Genomic DNA, 25736 nt, shown 5'->3' on the forward strand with positions numbered 1-25736 from the left:
CACCCAAAATTCGCCTGTTAAACTTGAAGCCACTGTGAGTTTAAAGGACGATCCCTCAATGTCTAGTGGTTGCTCAATAGCCATGAGGAAAAAATAATGGACTTCACCCTTTCCGGAAATAATACAGGAGGTTTAAAAATATTCAGACGTCAAATAGACACGACTATTGTAAGACATCAAGTCGGCATTCACCACAACCTATGGTGGTAAAGCGTGCAAAATAATCGCGCTTGATTTGGCTTGCACCAGAGACAGCTGTTCTTGAAAATGATTCGCCGACACCAAAGACAGCTGCTTAAAGAAGAATGCATACATTCTCGAAGCATGTTCGTGCTGCATGGTTTACCACTAGCACGTGTGGGTAATGCCTTGTGATAATAGGTGTGTCTATATTGGTGTGTCAACATCTTAACACCCCCTGTATATTATTGCCGGAATGGTTACAGCCGCTCCTTTTGTCATCATCTTGATACCCGCAACAAGGTTGCGATATATCATTAGACCTCCTTTGCCAGTACCAAAATGTAAATAATAGGGTTTTTCCCCTTTTTTCTGGCAACAAAACTGAAAACTTTTTACAAGGATTCATGTCTGCATTAACCACAATACCTGCAGTCAAAATGCAAACAAAAAACATACTATGATAATTTATGCATTGTCCTTGAAATTGATTGGTCCACACCAAGGGACGGCTTTCTTTTGAGCCTCGACCAAATTGGCGTACGCCTTTTGGCGTCATCTGGTCGAGCACCAATTGGGTCGAGGCTCAAAAGAAAGCCGTCCCTTGGTGTGGACCAATCAGCTTCAAGGACAATGCATATATTATCATAGTATGTTTTTTGTTTGCATTTTGACTGCAGGTATTGTGGTTAATGCAGACATTAATCCTTGTAAAAAGGTTTCAGTTTTGCTGCCAGAAAAAAAGGGGAAAATCTCTTATAAGGTTGCGATAGCGTGGCACCCAAGCTATGGAACGCCTTGTCACTTGAAATCAGGCAGAGTCGGTAGACATACTGTATATAAAAGTTTGCTTTGAAAACCCATCTTCTTTAAAGTGGTCTTCCCTCTCGAGTTTGGTCTGGTTGCCCTGGTTCTGTTTTTGTTTCCTGCTTTTCATGCATTGCCCATTGGCAACGGCGGAGCCAGGATTTTTAGGTAGGGGGGGCAACCCCTCCAGCAATGAAAAATGATAGAGGAGTTGTTAGTAAGTAAGGAGTTGTTAGTAACTAAGGACTTGCCCCTTGCTTTTTATTCGACACGTGTGCGGCGATGGCACAGCCATCGATCGAAGGTAGAATTCGAACCGCGTTGTGTGATCGGCATCGCGCTCGCTGAAGGTGTTGATGCCTTCAGGAAGTCGTGTACTGTATACGCAACTGCGCACAATTCTGAGTCGCTTATAACTGCTTTGCCGTTACTTATTGCCAATCATGGACTCAGACTATTGTCCTATCATCTCATAGAGTCCCTGGCACATAATAATATGCTACACAGTGGCAGTGGGGGTCGCAAAATGCCTATTCATTTCTAATAAACCCCAATGATCCGATCGAAATTAGGGATTTCGATCGGATCATTGGGGGGGAACGTGCCACCCCACCCCACCTCCCCACTGGCTCCGCCAGTGCCCATTGGGATCCTAGGATGTAATGCGCATTATAAATCCGAATGATTAATATGATAGGCATTACAACTCAACACACATCGAGCCACGTCCATGTTCCACCAGCTGTGGTCTGTCATCATCTGGTGTAAACAACAAGTAAGCCGCTCGAATACCGCACGGCTACTCGAGATGCACGGTGCCTTCAAGAGCCTCCCATCGATGCCGCTGCAACTTGTATTTATTGCCGCACTCTGATCCGTGTTTGTTTTTTGTTTATGTCACGTAGCCGCAAGTCCCGGATCTTCATCTGCCTAAAGTGTACCCGTGCGCAGGCGAGGTGAATTCAGGAGACATCATGACTCACGGCGTGGTGCACGGCAGCTTCGGAATATTTTATGGAGCAAAGACGCGTTTTACTCGAAAGCCACATGCTGGGTCATAATCACGGACAAGTGACCGCATTGATGCACCGCTTTAATTGTTGCTCACGATCCCAAATTGTATTCCATTATGACATGAGCACACCGAACTTGGCAAAGACATTTAAAGCTGGCCTGTTTGCGGATACAAAACTTTCTTCGATACTGCCTGTTGCTGTGAAGTGCAGACAACTCCAAAAAACATGAAAACCATCAATTGAAGACGTACATATGATCAGCTTTATAGGTAGATGACTTGCTGCCATAAAGTAATGCACATTTGGATTTTGTTCCACATTACAATCATGCGCAGCATTTCACATGATTGTATGTATTTTGTATGCCACATACATCAAGTACAGTACAACCTCGCATATCCGACCGTCATATACATGTCCTGACCAGTTAAGTCTGGACCCAGAGCAGCATTTGTGCTGGGTGGAACTGTCATTCTCGACAGCCGTTCACAAATTTGACCTTTTCGCGTACGCCACTGTACAATAACGGGTTCTTAATCTCGCGTAAAATTCGCTTAATTCCAAAGCACGGCGAGGCTTTTTCTCAAGTTAAACCAGTTTGCGTTTTATTTTTTATCCAGTCACCCATTTGTCAATGGTGTAACTGTAACTTTATACCGATGTTTACACATTAGATAGACCTTCTGATATGTCTGCCGTGACTGTGGTGTCTCGCGAGAGGGTATTTGTCCATAATCTCTGCTGCGTGATTTGTATGACGACTCTCGAGGAGGCAATGGTGATGATGCTTCTCCACGGTTCTTGCGCGGGCATCGCATTATAGAACTTTCAATTGCAACTCCCACGGAGGAACCATGTAGACTGCTAGAACCAGGGCAAACAGAGGTCACACTGGGCCAGGGCATATCTAAACTTTAAACTATATATATTTTTTAATTTTATCAGTTAAGGTCCACTGAGCTATATAGCTCTGTTTTAGAAGCGACCTATCACAAATGGTAGCTCAACGAAGTGGCTTATCACGTGGAAATGTATAGCATCAACCCAAATACTATAAAAACGGGTGACGTCGATTCTAAACGTGGACGGAAAGAGACAGAGGACTCAGAGAAAAATCCAGGCGGCCACGGAGAAAGAGGCACGCAAACTCCAAATATATAGGAAGCGTCAGTGTCGGGATCGAACCCTCCTCCTCAATACCAGGCGAGGTAGTTAACATCTCGCCACCGTGGCGCAAACATGTATGCCTTCAATGCCAAACAGCCCTTGCTGGCATGTGTGTGTGCATTCCTTCGTTGCTGTACCTTAGACCAATTACCTCCGAACTGCACTTAATTTTAATTAGACTCCCCTTTCCGGAAGCCACGTGTCCACAAGTGCATGGCAGATCAATGGCAGCACAGACCGCAGATCGAGCGCGGCTAATGTTTCCATATAAACGGAGCTGCACTAAACTGGTTCCAGCGTATCGATTGAAAATGTCACTAAGTGAAAAAAAATGTAACTCTAGACACCCCGCGATTGCCTGCATTCCACAATTGCCTCTCGAAGCAGCGTCAGTACACTTCCCTTTTTTCCCGACTGGCCTCTGCGAGTCGGTTTCACATTTGTTTATCGCGTTCCCACAGGCGGGTTACGGCCAGGTCACTCGCACTCGAGAGTGCTAACAACCTATTTACTGCCCACTGCAGTTTCATTCTCAGAAGTTCAACAGACCACAATGAAATGCAATCGATCCCCTCCCGTTAGAAGGGTTCGCCGCTGCGTTCACCACCTTGCCGTGCGGGTCACTTCCGCAGTTTCATTCTCAGAAGTTCGACAGACCACAATGAAATGTAATCGACACGAAACCTCCTTTGTCGTCGTCCCATGCAACAAAAAACGAGACGTTTGCAATGGGTGGTGACAGGTGATGCTTTTCATCCAGAGACTCCCCCGGGCGAATTGATAAATCGGGTGTGAACGGACGATCCTAAAAGAGAAAAGCAGTATGCCGTATGCATTGAAAGCTGCAAAACAACGCAATGTGTTTTCCCCAATTAGAATAATAAAGATGAAGACAACGTTCCTCCCCCCTTGTAGCCTTAGTTAACTTTTTGGGCAAGTGCTATTGGCGTGCACCTATGAAGTCCGGCACGGCACCACAAGGGCGTGGGTGGCCAGCGCCATATCCGGGCTGTCTTTGTCTCCCCAAGGTGGCGTTGTTTTGCACCGCACCAGGTACTACTCATTTGAAGACGAGTCGACCTCGGGAAATCGAACTCGGATCGCCAGGTGTGTAGCTCAGCGCGCTAACCACTGCGCTACAACCCCCCCCCCCCCCCCAATGGTTGCACAAGAAAAGATAACGTATCCAAAAACCTATTAAAAAACAAATTGACATTCTATCAAAGAACATTGAATTTAAGCATGCGTGGATGCTCTTCCATCCAAAATGTGGTTTCAGAAACGATTTTTTGCATCCAAATATTCATCAGGTGCCTGGACAAATAAAAATCCAAATATTATTGGGCATTCAGTTGAACACAAGTCAAGATTTACAGGCATCTTATTCGTTTACTGTTGTCTATGATAACCAACTTTACTTTCATACCATTTTAAAACAAAGCAGTACTCTTCTGCAGCGAGCAGACGGACGAAGCAATATGAAGTAGCACGATATATTTATTAAATGAGTAAACAAAGAAATTAACTTCAAGTGTGTACCGCAGTTTGCGAGTATATATTTTCCATGCCGTGAATTCGCAGCATTTTGATCGCAGTAAAGAAAAACAGACTTTAAACTCACGCCACCGACTTCCTGCATGTTCGTGCCTCGCGACAGCGGCTTCCCACGAGGCGCGGCGCAAACGCAGACGTCAAAGCGGAGACGTATCGGGGACGTCCGATATCAAAACAACTCGGTGTGCCATTCTGAAAGGGGCAGTTTACGAGCACCCGTTAAAAGACTGTCGCGCGGCCTTCGGGTGGATGTGGGGCATGAAGACGCGGGGACGGACAACCGTTACATTTGCCATGGCCACGCGGGAGCTGCGAGAATTCCGCTGCGAATGAGATTCACCTTTGGCATAACAATGGGTGGCGCAACCACGCGGGCATTCCGATCAGACACGCACGGCACGCGGATGGGAGCCAGGCTGCTACTACCACCCAAGCAGCGGTGCCTATAAGCCATGACTGGCCGCATGCCTTCGTATTTCACCAAGCAGCACTTGGTGGGGGCTTGTTGCAGGGAAAAGTCGGTGCCAGAATTTGAGAGCAGTCTCGGTTGCCCTGGTCATTTGGAATCCGAGAGATGTGTTGCACACGGAGTGATTTCTCAAACGGCCAATGATGAATGCACTGCCCTCTCTCTCTCTCTCAAGAGAGCAGCTTCAATGTTTAACCTCAGAGGATAGCATTGGCAAATACGCGGGTGTAAATGACTAAAGGTCACGCTCAATAAAAAATATATAGAAATATGGCTCTGTAAAAATAACAGGTTTTTTTCTCACTCAAAAATGTCTCTCAAAATTACACGAAATCCATAAAATTCCCAAATCTATCCGAATGCAATACAAGTATACTTATTCTAAATCCATTTGTTTTGCGTCTATATTTTTAGCCACGTGGAAATTAATACAGTTTTTGTGAGCGATTGGAAAACAAACCCCCATTCTCAAATAATATTGCGCAGATTTCGATTTAAAGCTTTCGTGACTGCAGGGATTCATATTCTTGGTTCTTTCGGTAAAGTCACGTAGAAGGGAAACAATAAAATAATAATAAAATAATAATAAAACAATAATATTCTCACGTTTCGATTGCAACACAAGCAACCATCCTCAGGTGTGAAAACCACAGCAAGAAAATGTTCTTGTGTTGCAATCGAAACGTCGTGAGAATTTTATTGTTTTATTATTTTATGATTTCCCTTCTACGTGACTTTACCGAAAGCACCACACAGACTTTGCTGTCAGCGTCGTCGACACGAACCCTTAACGTACTCATCATCGCCGTATAAAATACTCAACAAGCATCTGGCTCAAACAGTGCTCCTCCACCCCCACCTTGTTCAAGTAAGACCGCACAGCACTACTGGAATCCCGCCTGGGCAAGTACAGGAGCTCAGCGACATCTCAACTTTACCTGCTGCCGTGGTGGTTGTGGGCAGGTACACTGGTGGCAGCCCAGCCCTCTCGGGCACCTCCCCAAGCAAGCCCTCCGTCTGGGCGGCCGTCTTCAGTTCCGTCTCGCTCATCTCCGTCTCTCGTCCCTCGGGCAAAACGTGGTTCACGGCACCGTGCAAGTTGTGCCCACCGTCGTAATCTCTCTCCTTTCTCTCTCTCTCTCTGTGTGTGTGTTGTGTTGTCACGCAGAGCGACGCGTGAGCTGCACTCCCCCACGGCGCGCTAACCAACCGCCGCGCGAGTGGCGAGGGGAGACTGCGAGTGGTGACCGGCGACCCATTCAAAGTCGCCTCTGTCTCGCGTGGCCGGTGCTGTGGTGGGGGTGGGATGCGGCAACATTCAAGTGGGCTGATCGCCCGCGCCTATCCGCGCACGGTAAGAACGGCAGCTCTACTTTTGTCGACTCAAAAGTCACGAGCACGGCAACTTGTGAAAATAAATTAAATAAAAAAGCTCCACATAGCGCTGAGAGCCCGGCGGTTTGGCGAGGTCCGTTGACACCTCCCTCGGAGAAGAGCGAGCGAGCTGCGGCTTTTAAAGAAAGAGCAGCGACAATTTATGGAAGGAATGACGCGGAGGGGTGGAGGAGGATGAGGTGGGGGGGTGGCGATGGGGTGGTGGTGCTGGGTGATCTCCCGTAACTCAGCGCGTGGTGGTGGTGGGGGTGATTGCCAGCCCGAGGGGCTTACTCTCCTCTCCCTACGTGAACTGTGACCCTTCCCCCCGCACCCAGCATCTCACGCGCCCTCCGACTCGGCTCGAGACGCGATGGGAACGTCCGTTTGGACGGGGTTCCTTCCCAGCCACCACCACCACCACGCCCACGCATGCCGGGGAGGTCAGCCGTGTACGCGACAACGCCATTCGCTGCTGCTCCATGAAGGGAAGGGTGGGAGGAGGAGAGTGGGAGGGGGGTGGGAAGGGTGCTCAGGGAGAGGTTGCCAAGGGGGGAGGACGTTTGGCTGTGGGTTTTAACGTCGGCTTTCGCGACAAATGTTATTAATAATAATAAAGGTTTTTGGGGGGTGAGATCGCCTAAGTGTAAATGTGTCATAACCCTCCACCACCCGACACAGCCAATTAGTAAGGGGGTTGTCACGTAAACAAAACGCCAATTAGTTTACTACTTCAGCCCACCGGTGTGTTGGATAGTAAATCCACACCATTTACAATTTGGCGGTGGCGTTAGTGGTAGAGATGGTGACAAACGCAGAGGGGAAAGACGAATGGAGACATACGGATTGCGATTACATCACGCGGCATCCCAGATTGCCGTTGCGTGCTGCCTGTTGGTCGTCAGGCGTTTGGTGGTGGGGCATTATCTCTCACGTGGTTCCCCAGAGGGAAGGTGCACACGCGAGCTATTTCACGCCTCATGTGGATAGCCATGCCACATACACCGGGATGAGATTTCACCGTTGATAATTATTTGAAAAAGACAAAAAAAATACCACGTGAAACTCCATTTACAACTGAACTCGTTACACATGTAATAAATACGCCTAATAGGAAACCAGTAATTTCCATTGATACTATTAATATATATCATGCCAAATGTCGCTTTGTCTAAAAGCTCAACTACTTTTCTCCGATTACTGCATACATTAAATAAACACCCACACAATTCGTTCAAACAGCGAATTTTACAGCATTGTAAAATAAATTACAAAAAAAATCCACAATTTCCCTCTCAAGAATTAACATCAAACCTTAATTACATTTAGACAAAGTAAAAATTTTCACCGTTGTGAAGTTATCCGATGCAATGAGAGGGCTGAGAATGCAATAGGACCACGTAATCTGATAGGCACTCAGCTTACTGGCGTTGTTTTCTATTGTTCAGCAACCCGATCAATGAGATGACTAAGTGACAACTCAACAAACCGCCCCACCCCCTCTGTTCCACAGCTGTAAAATCGTGAAATAAACGAACGAACATTGTTTAATGTTGACTCAAGTCCCTCGCACCTGGGTTGGCAGGAAAATGAAGACATGAGAATTGGAACAGCGCTGGTCACGGAGTCAAGTCAGCTCGCGTGGAATATTTTGGTACAATTCCCCATACTGCCAGACAGTTCCTGTAGGGCAGTGGTTCTTAACCTGGGGTGCACGCACCTGGTGCAGTGCCAGTGGTGGGGTTAAGGGTCAGGTTAGGGTCAGCTGGGATGGGGCTATTGCTCGTGTAGGGTTGGTTAGTTGGTAACGGTTAGGATCTGTGGGAAGACGAGTGATCATGGTAAGTTGACTAGTTAGAGCTTGGTAAAGGTTAGGATCTGTGGGAAGACTAGTGATCGTGGTAAGTTGACTAGTTAGAGCTTGGTAAAGGTTAGGATCTGTGGGAAGACGAGTGATCATGGTAAGTTGACTAGTTAGAGCTTGGGACAACCGGAGTGAGGGGGCTATAATTAGCAGCTAGTTGGTTAGGATTAGAGTAATATAACGCTTTATTGGATCTATCCAGGGTAAAAAGTTGCACCTTAAATTATGTATAATACAAATGCGTGACCATTAATCAGTAGGTAATTGGAAAAGATTGCAGAAAGTCTCTGCTCGTACTTTCAAATTAAACGCAGAAATTGCTCTAGGTCTCAGCTGCGCAATACAAATCAGAACCGTGATGCAGAAAGCGCTCAACGTGCAAACACGAGTAGTCGTTAGCTTGGTTTAGCCAAGTGTTCCCATTAAAACCAAAGACAAACCCAATAAAAAAAAACTCTTATAGGAGTTGCGGAACAGCATTGGACGTTCCAGACTTTCACGCCGCCGTTACGAGCACCCACTGTGCCACGGTGGTGAGATGTTAACTAACTCGCCTGGTATACATGAGGTCGTGGGTTCGGTCCCAAACCTGACACGCCTGTATATTTGGAGTTTGCGTAGGTCTCTCTCCCCGTGGTTGCGTGAGTTTTTCTCTGGGTCCTCCGGTTTATCCCTCCACATTTAGAAAACATGCGTTTAGGGTATTTGGCTGCGATAAATGTCCACATGATAAGCCACTTCGTTGAGCTATCATTTGTGGCCAGGTCGCTTCTCAAAAAGGCTATGTAACTAAGTGGGCTTTAACTGGTAACAAAAAAAAAACACAGTTCAGTTAGTTCAGCATTGTTAAAGCTTCACGGTCACAGATAACATATTTATTGGTCAATTTTCCAGCACCCACATCCTGCAAAGCTAGCACTCAGCCATTAAGCGTTTGTTATCTCCGTTCGAGGCCGATTATTACACGGAGAGCAGACAATGAATCGGATGCTACAATCCATGAACGTCGGCCAAAATGTAAAGCTTCCAATCGTGTCCGGAACAACAACAGATAAAGTGTTTATTCATGAAAAATTATTTTTTATTAAACCATGAAATCATTTTAAACAATTTTTATTTTTCAAGGACAGCTCCGAATGTTCCATGTTCCATGTTCCACATGCAGCAGATTTACTGCCCACTCCCACCAAGTATGCGCACACAGAGCCAAACGGAAGCAATCTTGATTTGAAGCTTTCGTGACTACAGGAATCCATACTCTTTGGTTCTTTCAGCAAAGTCACGTAGGTATAAAATAAAATAAATCACGACGTTTCAGGCGCAACACAAGCGTCCGTCATCACTAGCCCCGGCCACTTCTTTATGACCCTTGGGCTACACCCATTTCAAACATTTTAAAACAGTCTGCCTCAGCACCAAACGGAAGCTTTATGAGAAATTGTGCGGCCCTATGCTGCCCTGCGCACACCAGCACACAGGGTCCAGCATCCGAGTGCAATTGTAAATGTGTGATTTATCATTTTTCCAATCAACTTTTTTTTAATCTAAAGACTTGTCCATTTGTTCAACTGTGAGTTGTTTGGAAGTTTGATAGAATGAATACTATGTATATACATCTTTCTGAAATACATATTCTGTTTGTGGACAGAAGATACATTTAACTTATGACGGTTTTTGTAGCCAATGCAATGGTCCATATTTATATTCTTGGTTCTTTCGGTAAAGTCACGTTGAAGGGAAACAATAAAATAATAAAATATATAGATAAACATTTTATAATAAAATATATAGATACACATTTTATTATTTTATTGTTTCCCTTCAACGTGACTTTACCGAAAGAACCAAGAATATGAATCACTGCAGTCACGAAAGCTTTAAATCAAAGGTCCATACTTAGTTTTCTGGTTAGGCCACGGTAATTTTATGCCAAGATTCTTGTCAGTCTTCTCTTACTCTTTCTAATGGAATTTTTGGGGATTGCAACAGATTACAAATTGATGTCGAAATTCGATATCCGTTCGACTGCTGCAGGAGAAGCCGCGTGGATTTGTTTCAGATCGCCATTGAATGATCCGATTGGGGCAGTCCGATCACAAGATGCTGCACGGTTAAACACCCTCCACGCTTACAAAGATACTATTTATATGTGGCAATGTATTCATCTTCACTGGTAAGAATATCAATGTATATTATCAATACCAGTATTTTGACATAAAACTACCACCACATGGCCTATCAAAAAAAATCCGAATATAGACAACCCCCATATACGTTTTCAAGTAACTGCATTTAGCATTCAGCAAGCGAGTTTTTCGTTCAAGAGTGTGCCACATGTTACAGAATTTATCCAATTACAGGTACAGTAGTTCTATTAGAGAGCCCGCTGTAAAAAAAAAACACTCTAATACCATGAGCATTCAATTAAACAGGACCTATTATTTAGATATTTAACGATGAACTATTTGTATTAGCAGTACGTTGGTTTACTGAGGGAAGGCTTACTGAGTTTCGTGATTTCAGGAGGGTCCTGCCAAGTTCTTGCAGTTAGGGGGCGCTGATTGCGTTGTATATTCCAAGTGAGTAATTTGCGGGTCATTTTTTCAAGTTTGGCAAACTTGGGACCATGATCTCGATACACAATGGCCTACCTCTTAAGAATCGTTAACGTCGTCAGTGAAGTACAGAGCATGTACACGTATTATGGTACTCTTTGGTTCTATTCGGTAAAGTCACGTAGGTAAAAAATAAAACAAAAAATCACGACGCTTCGACCACAACACAAGTGGCCTTCATCAGGTGAAGGGACCACACTGTCCAGAGGACAGCGTTGGAGTGAAGAAAGCCAAGCGCAGGTCGCCTCCTTTAAGCTGTGAGGGGGTAAACAGAAAACGCCTTGACAAAGGAATTAGCATAAAATGTACTACTGTGAAAGCTTGGAATTAGCATAAAATTACATTACACCACCGTGAGAGTTTGAAATGCCACTACTTGAATAAATATACTGTACCATTGATTTTTGTTGTTGTTATTTTTACCTATGTGACATTACCGAATAGAACCAAAGAGTATGGATCCTTGCAGTCACGAAAGCTTCAAATCTAGAACGTATTATGGTTTCATTCACCCGGCAGTATTAACCAGGGCGACCGCTGGAATCGAACCGTGAACCGTTTTACATATATATTTTTTTATTTTACCAGCTAAAGCCCACTGAGAGCTATGTAGTTATTTTTCAGAAGCGACCTGGCCTCAAATCATACGCTCAACGAAGTGGCTTGTCACGTGGAAGTTCAGAGTAGCCAAATACTACTCTAAACGCGTGCTCCTAACTGTGGAGGAGAAAACCGGAAGACCCGGAGAAAAATCCACGCGACCATGGGGAGAGAGAGAGAGACGCGCAAACTCCAAATATATAGCAGGCGTCAGGGTCGGGATCGAACCCACGACCTCCTGCACACCAGGCGAGGGAGTTAACATCTCCGAGCCACCGTGATGATGATGAGAGAGAGACACGCAAACTCCAAATATACAACAGCAGGCGTCAGGGTCGGGATCGAACCCACGACCTCCTGCAGACCAGGCGAGGGAGTTAACATCTCCGAGCCACCACGGCACCTCCAACATCTCCAACAAGCGGCAAACACGCTACGGCCAGAGCCGTGTCTCCATCCTAAGAATCTGCTTCATAGATTGGGGGTGGGGGGTGTCGGGGGGGGTGTCGAGGAGGGGGCGGGGGATGCTTAAAAGGAAAAAAAAAACATCTTTTCACTTCGTCAAAACAGTAAATTGTATCAACTTGTGATGCACCGTGGTATACTGTACGATGATTGCCACGCGTGTGTGGAGGCGTGTCTGCACGTTGCTGCGGGGCTTTCATAACCCTGCAGCAGACAGGATCGTGGCAATAAGTGGATACACGCTCAATGCGGCAAGACCCGACTGATATCCTTGTGTCCACTGGATGGCTTTGCTGCAACTCACAGAGACGCAGGAAACACCTCGGGTGGGTGTGTAAGCTTACCTGTTGTCCTACCATGGCGTTCATTTCAAGACAGGGTGTCACAGAAGCACATATCTGCCCGCGACAGGATAAAGATGCGACTGTGGTGGCAAGACACGAGCAGGAGGCAGGAACTTGGTTTAATAATAATTTACATGCGAGTTCTTTGTTTTTTTTGTTTATTTTGAAAGAAGATAACTCGATCAGTCATGGATGTCAAATATATATATTTTTTTATCTTGGCTAAACATTACACGATGTAACACGATTTTTGTTCCTGGGAAGAGTTATTTTCTCATTGCTTATGCCTCAAAAGTATTTTTAAAAAATGGCTATTATTCCCCACAAACTTTGCTTTTGTGACCAGGACTTTATGTTAAGGAATGACACAAATGCACACCACGTTTTCTCATTGAAAATAGGTAAATTTCAAAATATCAGTGTCCTGGTCACAAAAGCAAAGTTTGTGCAGAATAATATACATTTTCTGTACTTTTGAGGCATCAGCAATTAGGAAATAACACTTACTACCCAGGAACAAAATACATGTTTTGTTACAAAGTGTTATCTACTTAACATACGATTTGTATGAACCAGAAGGTCCTAAGCTTCAATTGTAATGTGCAAATTCAATTAGCTCGCACTGTATTTGTATTTTTTGCTTATTATCGAGCGACTTAAAAATGTCCACTTGACACAACGGCAATGAAGGGGAGATTCTGAGATGTGACAGTGCCTACAGTTGCGTTCATGATTAAACCAATTATTTGGTGATGCTGCATTTGCAGCGATCGCCAAGCACAACAACAACAACAAACCCGACACTCATCAACAACACTGTTTTAAACTAATTGGTTTGTATTTTTAAATCGACGACGTTTCGCGCAGTGGGCCTTCTTCATAGCACATGGTTCGTGACGTTGGGGGCCATCCATTGAGTACGTACGCAAAAAAATCTGTCAAAACTTGACCCCTCCCTGTACGCACGCCGACTTTTTACCCCCCCCCCCCCACCTGCGTACATACGCCTGACGCACCCCCCGAATCCTATAGAACGGCCGATATTATTTCCACGCAGAAACGATCAAGGATTAATAATATGAACGTGTTTAAGAAAACAGATTGTCAGTTGACCCCCCCATATGCAAGCGTAGCATTTGGTTTAACCCCCCTCCTCCATGCGTACGTACTAAACGGATGGCCCCTTGTGGGAAGCGACTGGCGCCCGACGCATCGAAGCAGAAAGCCGGCGTGTACAACGCAAGAACACGCAGATGCATGGATTATACGAAAACTGAACCAATTAAAAACAGTTTGAGAAAACATAGAAAATTACATTCGCAACCAGTATAATTAAGAACCAGGTGCCGATTGCAAGTCGCCCCAATCACACCAGACCATGTTTAGGAAGCCAAGGGTGACGTGTAAATTCGAAAGGCTCCAAACGGCGAAATTAAAGCAGCTTATCAAAAGATACGAAGAGTAGTGGGAGAAAGAGCCCAACCGGTATTGCCTGGCTCTGTTGTTTTAGCTTCCTCTCGTTTCTTGGAAGGTTTTATTCAGGTTTATTCAACCACCTTCGGCTTTCTCTCTCCCAAGGAAACACGTCTGCACTTGCAGGTCATATTTGAGGCAAATTTTGCTTTTGGCCGACAATAAAATGTTTTTAAATTAAACTTTAATAAAGTCAACTTTCACATCCTCCAGTTCGTGCACTGGACACCCTCCTATTAGAGATAATAAACGTATTAAAAAATAAAAAACTAAAAAGCGGTAACGTTAGGTTGCGAGTCACATTCCAGTGCACTGCCACTTCAGGATATCCAAAAGTTTAATTGGAGCACGCAAGACAAAAATACCCGCAGGCTGTTGTAAAAGGTAAAGGCATGGCACTGCAGATTCCCATTCACAAACCCCACTTTGGGCAGCTCCTCTAGAAGGCATTTGGCCTACTCATCCACAACTGGCTTGATGTCTTGCAAGAAGTAAAAGTACCCACACTCCACCCCACTACATGCAACTCGCCGATCGACTAACCGCGGAGTGTCCACTGGTGACTCTGGGTGGACAAGAGTTGAGGGGGATGACGACACTTGCCCCATTCGTTGAGCTGCTGTAGCAGCAGGCCTGCAATGACGACTTCCGAGTTGAAATTATTGCACCACTTGCAGCATCTCTAAGCGGTTTTATTGTCCCCCTAGATAACTCATGTGTGCATCTGTGCATGTAAGCACGCATGTATGTCCGGTGTAAGTATTGCTGGGTCTGAATAGAACTCATCATACGGATGTTCAGGAAACTGTTGAAGCCATTAGCGGAATGCAACTTCATTTCACCCAAGTCGATCTAGGGTCATTGGAGACCTCGTGTATATGCACTTAGCAGCGTCGCTCTCCACAATTTGCCGCGCCAAAAATAATCAAGACTACAAGATCAATGCTTTTAGTAGCCGTGACGCCAACCCATCTATTACATTGGTGACCACTTAGTGGGAAATATGATTTATAATCCTGCCTGTAAATATTCCCCGAGGAACCACGAATTAAAAGCAGTAAATGGGATTCTCAAGTCTACCAATGTGAAGGTCTCCATTCTGAGTAACTGCACAAAACCCCCTCTATCGTATTATATTTGGGGTTTCACTTCATTAAATCAAATTGCAGATCGTGAGAATGAAATATATCCATTTTGTCTATCAAGACTGAACGTGGAGTCCTCTGGTGTGCGGAAAAACGATAGCGCGGTTTGAGTAAAATTTGGAGAATAAAACCAAAAATCTGAATACCACCGGGTAGTATTTAAGATACAATCTTCAAGAGTATACATATGGAATCTATCATTGTACAGATTAGGTATAATATATATCCGTAAGAGAGCAGCGTCTGCTTTTAATGGTCTGGAAATCAGAGTTTGTAAAAGCCGAGCCACTTTCAATTATTTTTTTATGGGAGAAAACCTTTGGCATGGATCACCTTTTAAAAAACAAACACGAATACTGTATTGGCAACTGTGTGCAATATAGCTCCGTCGGAGACATGTAAACTTAAACAAAACAAGAAGCCGATTGACAAGAGTGCAAACGAACCGTGTAACGTTAACCTCATCGTGCGCACACACACACATCGTGCACACACACACACATCGTGCACACACACACATCGTACACACACACACATCGTGCGCACACACACACACATCGTGCGCACACACACACATCGTACACACACACACACATCGTACACACACACACACATCGTGCACACACACACATCGTACACACACACACATCGTGCGCACACACACACACATCGTGCGCACACACACACATCGTACACACACACACACATCGTACACACACACACACACACATCGTGCGCACACACACACACATCGTGCACACACACACATCGTGCGCACACACACATCGTACACACACACACATCGTGCGCACACACACATCGTACACACACACACATCGTGCGCACACACACACACATCGTGCGCACACACACACACATCGTGCGCACACACACACATCGTGCGCACACACATCGTGTGCACACACATCGTGCGCGCACACACACACACCCTTATACCATCCAAATCTCGGTTTACACAAAAAAATCACTATTATATTTGATACATCAGCACGTTTGATTTAAATCAGAGAGCTTCACCACCCACCATGGAAACAAACATTCTTAGAGAATAACACGCCACTGTCTTGTGACATCTTACACAACTTGTAACCAATTCGAGGGTGATATTGTAACAGATATTGGATTATTGTGCAAGCCCCGAATATAAGGAAGCATACGACATGTACAGCTCACACTTTACTCCAAATACCCGAGTGACTGTCAAAACGGGTGCACTTACGTTTATTGGTGCAATGAGAGGGAGTCCCATTTGTCAACATGAACGGCTCCGTCTTGCGTTGGTCAGCACTTTCATGTTCCTTTTCATAACTCATGACTCTCGGCGTTTCATTCACAAGTACGGTACGAGACAAACTCTCAGCCTCCACTACAGCTTCAGGCGCATCAACGACACGAACGGTAAAGCCACGAACTCTTAAACGCCGAGTGATTTTGTCATCCCAGCTAGCTAAACGTTTGGGACCAGGGGAAAAATAAATAAGGAGACTCACCCACTCCCTGCTGTTAGCCTATGAACACAGTGTTCGAATGCAGTTAAGCGGTATATCATATATCATACGAACGTCTAATGGAGGGCAGCTCTGGCAAACAAGTCGCGACAAGCAGAGAAGTCTTCCATTCCCCAGAGCAAGCTACACATTTTCACCATCACTCTGTGTTTCTCGGTGGCGATTGCTCACCCAGGATGACACGTGTCATCAGGCGAGAGGAACCATCATCGCCTTGCAAGCAAGAAAGACCGACTGACGTCAGGCAAGGGTGGAAGCGATTTTCCAGTTTCACTTCACACAGGTTGCTTTCCATTCAGTCAACTGCCAGCTGCTTTGACATTGAAATCGGCCACCTGTCATTACGAATGCTGTACCTATGTCCCACCCCAAAATAAATAAATCTTAACACAGTCATTACGTGTGATGTGTATACAAGCAGAACGCGGTAAAAAAAGTGTATTTGTAAAAAGGAAAAACAAGTATGTAGGCTTGCACTTATAGTATTAGAGTGTAAGTAAATTGCAGGAATTAAACTTTACAAGGGACACATCAAGGTCCTGTACTGCAATACAACTGTAGTAAATCAGTTGGCAAAGTGAAATTTACAATAACTACATAAAATATTTTATACCTACGTGACTTTACCGAAAGAACCAAAGAGTATGGATTCCTGCAGTCACGAAAGCTTCAAATCTAGATTACACAATACGGTGTTTATTTTACGAGTTTTCATGGAGCAATAATGAAGGGCCTTAGAAATAAAAATAAAACAAAGCTTCTGAACTATGCATACTTTAAAAGTAAAGTAAATAGCCAAGTGCAAATGACGATGTTGGAGTGATTGGGGGGCTTACCAATGTCAAACAATAACAGTGATTGTTTATCCCAGATTACACGCCCCGTGGGGTTTACGCTGGCAAATGTTTCAATGGACCCACAAGCGTTCTACGGCTTTCCATATCGAAATGTTTTTGTGACCAGCGTGGCATTGCCGAACGACAAAACGAATCATTTACCACATGACGTTATCACCATTGTTATAGAGTTTCAACATAGATTTTGCTGTAAAAAAATGAAACAAGCAGTTTGTCAGGAAACTTATTTCAACCGAATCTTACATTTTTATATTCGTATACCTTTTCGGTTGCCACCCTTCCACACGGCTCATTTAAAATAAAAATGCACCACGCCACAAATCAACCATTTTAGGCATGAGAGTGCTCACCGGATCCTTACTTAAACGTGGACATTTTTAATGGACCACTATTATATCAAGTTCAAGAGGCCATCCGCGACGACCTCGCCATCGCTACCTCTATAGCTTTTGCAATGGTCGACAACAAAACTTGACCTCTGCTCTCATTGTATCTCAACCAGCTGGCTTGTGGTGTCTCTTTTTTCCCGATGGTCGCCGGACCTGTGGATACCACTCCAGCGGCCCCCTCATCGGTGACATTCCGTCCTCCAATCCCGCACGGATGCGCATCGCGCTTACCACAAAGCCCTTCTTCCTGTTTACATCCAAAATACTTTGCCACACGCTATTCCAAACTCCCATAGTTCTCTTGCCCTTTCATGAAATTCCTAGCACCTTCTGTATTCGCGTACATTCAAAGGGGGCAGCAGGTTGCTTTCCATCTTGTCTTGAGAGTTCACCTCTTTGATCCACGCAGTAACGTGGACACTGCTCAAGCCTCACTCACCCTGTGACCCTAACATTGACCTCTACACTCTTCTAAAGCGGATCGCTGTCATTGCAGACACTGTGCACGTACTATGTTGAACTTCTTTCGCGACGCTGTACGTAGGCCAACCGTGCCAATCGGAGGTGCCGGATTGATTTGTAAAGGAGGCACGTGCATCGAAGCCACTCGATAATTATCTGTGCCCCCCACAAATAAATATGCAAAAATCCCGATTGCCCGCTCTTTAACTGTACCTATTATCTGTACTTATCCAAAGAAGTGGTCCACTGGGCAGTGCTAAAATAATCCTTTATGCACATAGGAAGAGTGAACTGAAAGTGGAGAACAATTCATCCTCAGATCTCTATTTATCCTATCATCTCTATTTAGCAGCTGTTTGTGAATAAAAGGAAATAATTTGAGACCGTTAACAGAATCCACACACAGTCCCCCCCCCCTCCATCAACATCAGGGCGGATAAGAGGCATTTCCGCTGTACCGTGTAAGTTTATTTTCTAGAACTTTGCAATTATACATTGTGCTCGCAGTATAATTTAAAAAAAACCTTTGCTTTCAAATTAAAAAAACGTACAGTTTGACAAATTCACTTCACGTTTTATTGACTAAGAGTTTGGAATTTAAAGTTGTATCAAGCGAAAACATTCCGCGATGACAATGATATAAAGTAGTACAGTGAAACAGTGCAGAGTCTGGATTTATTTAGCTCGGCTGCTCTGCCCCACCATGCTAAATGATTATTCAACACCTACTCGGGAGAGGAAGGGGTCCCGATCTCATGGCCAGCCGACAGCACTGCTCAGAGGCTCTGGCACTTGTACGTATGGAACTAATGTGACACACAGCTGATTTTCAGTCATACAAGTTCTCAATGACGTACACTATACGTAGGTGCCATGGACCTACGTTTCTGTGTAGGTGATACATTTTGTCCCCGGATGATTTAAACTACTCGGCTAATAACAATAATAATGTATCACCTGCCCGAGAAATCTAGAGCAGTGCTGGCTAACCACACTCATAACGAAGCGTGTTTAATCAGCGTAGCGCATAATACAGTGTTCATGATCGCATGCAACCCACTTGTGTATATCGTTAACCTTACCACGGATAATCAAAAGTTATCTGGGTTGTGGAGTAACCGTGCTTGCGAGAAAAGTAAGAGGTCTATAGATATAAAATTGGGCATTCCACGCTAATGCATACCTTTTGCGTGCACGCTGGTTCTATTATTAGTCGATCCCACTACCCACGTCATCGCACACATGGTGGCAAATTAAATTAACTGTTCAAGTAAAACTTGAAATTGTTGAAAAACTGGAAAAGGAAAGCCAATCAATTTAATAAAAATAGTGTGACTGCTTACTTTAAAAAATTAAGTGAAACATACAACACATTTGTATATCCAACAGTGTGTGCAGCATGTTGAGTGTTTCAGTATTTTACCCCCCGTCTTTAATGTTTCTACTTTGCCATGTAGAACGGTTGGCGACGTACGGTGTGAAAGAAGTTGAACGTGCATACATAATTCCCTCCTAAGCCTTCACACCCATTTCACGAAGATAAACAATGAATACATGTTTGCTTATTTGGGCCTTCCCTCCCCTCATTAGCCTGGACGATTGGTGCTCTGATCTTAACTTTTAAACGTGATTGTTATACTCGGTTCTACCATGGTAATGCATAGCAGCCGAGCTCAATAAATCCAGATCTGTACGGACTCTTTAAAAGAGAACTGGGTAAAATAATCAACTGCACGCCGATATTGTACTCGTACTATACAGTGTTATACGTAAAGTTTTGCCGGCTGGCTGGCTTCCTGCCTGGATTCCTGTCTGCCTGCCTGGCGGGCTGGCGTGCAACTGTGGGTGCTCGGTAGTGATGTCACCCGCATCCCAATGCGTTGAGTCGGGTGAGTGCGTCGTGCTGACGTCACACCTCCCCCCGACCCCCCCACTCACCCTCTACTGCGACTTGGGGGGATACACCATCATATCATACTGTCATACACTATATAAGATGAAAAGTTTTGCTGGCTGGAGGGACGGATGTAAGGACGGAAACGTCCATAGGACGTGCGGGCTGCTCGTTTCAATTGAATAAAAACTTCCGCGTGGGAAATGGTGACGGCTTGGAGAGACTTTCATGCGGCAGCGGATTGATCATGGCTTCTGTTAATGATGATACCGCTGGTCGCATAACCACCTGGCACAGGCCTTCGTCACTGAGAGAGTCACGGTGGCTACACCTCACCTGTAAGCAGAGTGATGAAGAGCTCATAGGGTCTTGCCACCAGCAGCTCATCATCATACGTCTCCAACTCCTGTTTGGAGGATGTCGCCGAAAGATCATCGAGCGGAATGTCCCCGTGCTCCCCGTCCACGCGGTCATCATCTGCTCGAGCAGAGGCATCGTGGAAGGTCTGTGGGGTCGCCTCGTCCAATGCCGAGGCAGCGATCATCGGGAGATTGGACTGTGGGTGCTGAGCTTTTCTGCCTGGCGGGACTTCTGGTCGCGGCAACCGCAGCCACTGGGGAAGCAAGGTGTAGCACACGGCGATTAGTCAATCAGCTGGAGACACGCACACGTGGCACAATGGAAAACTCCTCCATCCTCTTCACCGCCACTCGATTACTCATACAGAGTTGCAGGAATAGTGTTCAATGACAATACCCATCAGGTATTTTGTGGCGGGTTCCAGGTTCAGCAGCAGTCCCCACCTCGTTCTCAGAGTGAGCAGAAGATACACACGCATATACATTGTTTATTAATCGAGGAAGCCTCAATGTTTTTAGATACTTTATGTTTTGAAATAATGCAGAGATGTAAACTGCAAAACAGTTGCCAGAGAGTCTACACACTGGAGAACACTCAACGTCCGCAGTGCGACAGAAAATCGTTTACCTTGCACAAGTCCTGTTTTCGTTTCCTCGATAAAACATTCTACAAACTCCAAAAAACGGAACATTTTTCATCATAAATCAACGTCAATGTTAAAAGGCCACAGCATTTATTCACACACCGAAGGGAAGAATTAGCGTCTCTTCCTCACATCTGTGCTTGTGATAAGTGAAGTCCAAATATTTGAATTGTCAGTACCACATGTGGACAACTTTAGTGGTAATATTTTGTTGTAAACATTATAAACACAAGTGAATGATGTGATAACCTATTCACGTGAGTAGGTCAAGCACATTGTCCTCATTTTTGATTTGGCATAGAAAGAAATTGGTACTGTATGTACTGCTAAACTTTTGGTACAACAGGTTGTACCCATGTATTCTCTGGCCTATGCAATGTATGCACCTTCACATTGTACACGGTGTTCATTACAACATTAAGCGAATTGACCCAACTTAAAATAAAAAAAATATCCCGTCTTATTTAAACTTACCAGCAGAGACAAATGAGCCTCCATTGGAATTTTTCGTTTAGTTGTGTCCCGAGTACCTGCATGACTATCTGCGATTTCATCGAATTCGCACGCAGCTTATTTGAACTTAAAACTTCTTCACTGCATTATAAATTACTTTATTCCACAGGGTGTGTACATTTGTACGCTGATGGCAAGTAGGATATGCTTTTTGACAAAAGATCAACGCACAATTGTGTCCATTTTATAAATTTTACTCACAACTTCCAATCCAATGAACATCACTTAATTTGATAAATTATAATTGTTAACAAGATAATTACGGACATGAGGTTCAGTTCCTTCACTCGTAGCGCAAGGTCAACCTGAAGCTATTAATTACATTTACGTGGTATACCATAATGCCCTTCACCGAGGTAAACAACTCTTCTCGTCTCAAGAATCCTTTAATTTCACGAGTTTCTACATTGATGTGTTTTGTTGAGCTTGCGGTAGGAACCTGGAATTTCCGGAGAAAAAAACCCCCTACCGTGCGTGAGATTACTGTACAAGGTGGTCCAAATGTCTTGTGGCCCCCATTTAATTCTCTAAAACTTAAACAAAAAATTGCACACCAATGGGTGTGTAATGCAATACAATAAATATATATATTAAAAATATGGGTCAATTAATTTGGGGGGGGGGGGGTCGCAAGAAATCTGGACCACCATTTCAGTGCATTGCAGCATTCTAAAATCTCCACGCAGCTTCAGCGTCACCTCTCCTGCAATTTCCTTGACTCCTACACAAAGCCCCCCCCCCTCCTCCATCCTCAGTGAACCAAACTAGCTCGCCTCCCCTACAACCGGACGATGAAGCCGACCAGAACGTCGACCAAAGCCCGCCTCCTGGATAATTCCCCATCGTTTTAAAATTGGCCAAAAGGGCCCCCCGCCCCCATGGCAAAACCACTCGCCGCAACGTGCCCGATCTCAACACGTTATCGGAAGCTCAGCAGGTCCTAGCCTGGATAGTGGTGGTGGTGGTGGTGTTGGCCGCCTTGGGTCCCGAGCGAGCAAGGGACACGCACGGCGCAGGCGCTGCTTTAGGGTGCTGCTGGCGGCGGTGGGGGGCTACGTTGTGGGCAGTGTGCCACACACGTTGTCTTGCACGTGCAGTGGGGGGCTACGTTGTGGTCAGTGTGCCACACACGTTGCCTTGCACGTGCAGTGGGGGGCTAAGTTGTGGGCAGTGTGCCACACACGTTGCCTTGCACGTGCAGTGGGGGGCTACGTTGTGGGCAGTGTGTCACACACACGTTGCCTTGCACGTGCGGTGGGGGGCTAAGTTGTGGGCAGTGTGCCACACACGTTGCCTTGCACGTGCAGTGGGGGGCTACGTTGTGGGCAGTGTGCCACACACGTTGCCTTGCACGTGCGGTGGGGGGCTACGTTGTGGGCAGTGTGCCACACACGTTGCCTTGCACGTGCGGTGGGGGGCTACGTTGTGGGCAGTGTGCCACACACGTTGCCTTGCACGTGCAGTGGGGGGCTACGTTGTGGGCAGTGTTCCACACACGTTGTCTTGCACGTGCGGTGGGGGGCTACGTTGTGGGCAGTGTGCCACACACGTTGTCTTGCACGTGCGGTGGGGGGCTACGTTGTGGGCAGTGTTCCACACACGTTGCCTTGCACGTGCAGTGGGGGGCTACGTTGTGGGCAGTGTTCCACACACGTTGCCTTGCACGTGCAGTGGGGGGCTACGTTGTGGGCAGTGTGCCACACACGTTGCCTTGCACGTGCAGTGGGGGGCTACGTTGTGGTCAGTGTTCCACACACGTTGCCTTGCACGTGCAGTGGGGGGCTACGTTGTGGGCAGTGTGCCACACACGTTGCCTTGCACGTGCGGTGGGGGGCTACGTTGTGGGCAGTGTTCCACACACGTTGCCTTGCACGTGCGGTGGGGGGCTACGTTGTGGGCAGTGTGCCACACACGTTGCTTTGCACGTGCGGTGGGGGGCTACGTTGTGGTCAGTGTGCCACACACGTTGCCTTGCACGTGCGGTGGGGGGCTAAGTTGTGGTCAGTGTTCCACACACGTTGCCTTGCACGTGCGGTGGGGGGCTACGTTGTGGGCAGTGTGCCACACACGTTGCTTTGCACGTGCGGTGGGGGGCTACGTTGTGGGCAGTGTGCCACACACGTTGCTTTGCACGTGCGGTGGGGGGCTACGTTGTGGGCAGTGTGCCACACACGTTGCCTTGCACGTGCGGTGGGGGGCTACGTTGTGGGCAGTGTGCCACACACGTTGCCTTGGACGTACGGTGGGGGGCTACGTTGTGGGCAGTGTGCCACACACGTTGCCTTAGACGTGCTCCCACGCCTCCTTCACCAACCCGCACCGACCTGCGTGGTGAAGTATGGTCAGATAACGCTGGTAGGGTGTAGGGGGGGGGATGTACGCCAGAGGCAGCGTTCTTCATTACGAGGCCACGTGGGCCACTGGCGGTCCCTGGTGGCCTTAAGTGAGGCTCCTAGCGTGCGGTCCCCCCGGACCATGCACACAGAGTGACAACACCGCCCAATCAACATCACCATCGTGCTGCTGTCAAACCCGCAATGGCTTCAAATGTGTCACGGCCCTCACACACCGCTGATGTCTTATCGGCCAAAGTGGCTTGCCACCCCCTCCGCGTCTCTCTCTCTCTCTGAAAACGAGTGAAGCAACACTGGGATAGGCCGTCCCCTCCCTCTCTGCTGCAGCGCCCTCTGGCGGCAAACGAAGCACTCGGCTATTCAATGCATCGCCGCAGAGCCGGGGGTAAGGTACATTGGACTGACTTCCACACACACACGTACAGTCCTTCCACTGCGGGCTCCTTCCACACACAACACTCAATGCCATCCTTGGGTCGTGACGAGCGCATACGAAGACACTGAGACCTCATCATGGATGGTTTGACGTCCCTTGACCGGTTCGAGTCTCTTACCCGGGTGACATCAAGAGATTCCCCACCGCAGGATCACACCTCTCCTGGACGGGAGGGGAGCGACGGCGACTGTGCTGGCTTGGCTCCACGTGGATGATACGTCGGCTTACGCAGTGGTGGTCCCTTTTCGTAAATGAATACTGCTGTGCCGTCAGTGGTCTCTCCTGTTTGGTTTGTTAAAGTGGTCGCTCCAAGTTGTTGGGATGAGTGGAGAGTTCGGGGCAAGCTGGCTGGGTATGGCAGCGATGGTGGTGACTGCTGCCGTCGCCAATGAGAGGCGAGCGACGCGCGTGGCCCTGTGAATTGCTGCATGTCAACTCACAAACGTTCACCGCACGTCAGTTCCGGCGTGGATGATAACAGTGTGTAACAAAAATTGTTTCTTTTGTTCCTGGGTAGTAAGTGTTATTTCCTAATTGCTCATGCCTCAAAAGTGCAGAAAATGGCTGTTATGCCCCAGACACTTTGCTTTTGTGACCAGGATATTGATATTTTGAAATGTACCTATTTTCAATGAGAAACACGTGGTGTGCATTTGTGTCATTCCTTCACGTAATGCCCTGGTTACAAAAGCAAGTTTGTGGGGGATAATAGTCATTTTCTATTCTTTTGAGGCATAATCAATTAGAAAATAACATACTCTTTGGTTCTTTCGGTAAAAGTCACGTAGGTATAAAATAAATCACGACGTTTCGATTGCAACACAAGCAATCATCATCAGGTGGGAAAACCCACAGCAAGAAAGATGTTTTTTTGGCTGAAGTGGGAGAGAGAGCCGTGGTAAGAGGTTAAAGGTGAGAAAGGGGGGGGGCAAGGGGGAGAGAGGGGGGGGGGCGTTTCGTGGACACTCGGAGAGGGACGTGAGGCTGGTGAAGGGGGGGGGGCTGGAAGTAGGAGGCCGAGAGGGCTGCGAATGCGGGGGGGGGGGGGGGAGGAGTTGACTAGGAAAAATAGACCCGGCAGATTTGATAGACAACAACCACTATAAAGCATATTCTTGGTTCTTTCGGTAAAGTCACGTATAAGGGAAGCAATAAAATAATAAAAATATAAAACAATAATTGTTTCCCCTAAACAATAAAATGATAAAAATATAGAACAATTATTG

General features: G+C 46.2%; 1 protein-coding gene across 3 annotated transcripts in view; it reads right to left on the bottom strand.

Moving 5' to 3' along the window:
• The window catches only part of LOC116941361 (ectonucleoside triphosphate diphosphohydrolase 8-like), a 54977-nt gene extending 30024 nt beyond the window's left edge, over positions 1-24953 (bottom strand). Inside the window, exons 1-2 of one of the 3 annotated variants that reach the window (XM_032952403.2) lie at positions 24629-24953; positions 20541-20817 (exon numbers count right to left, since the gene is read on the bottom strand). In XM_032952403.2, coding sequence (XP_032808294.2) covers positions 20541-20748 — 208 coding nt within the window. In that variant the 5' untranslated portion in view covers positions 20749-20817; positions 24629-24953. The other 2 variants (XM_032952406.2, XM_032952404.2) reach the window with 2 other exon arrangements.
• Positions 24954-25736: the final 783 nt, after the last annotated feature.

Source organism: Petromyzon marinus, chromosome 11 (genome assembly GCF_048934315.1).
Source record: "Petromyzon marinus isolate PM22_M1 ecotype Great Lakes invasive population chromosome 11, UKy_Petmar_22M1.pri1.0, whole genome shotgun sequence".
Classification (NCBI taxonomy): domain Eukaryota; kingdom Metazoa; phylum Chordata; class Hyperoartia; order Petromyzontiformes; family Petromyzontidae; genus Petromyzon; species Petromyzon marinus.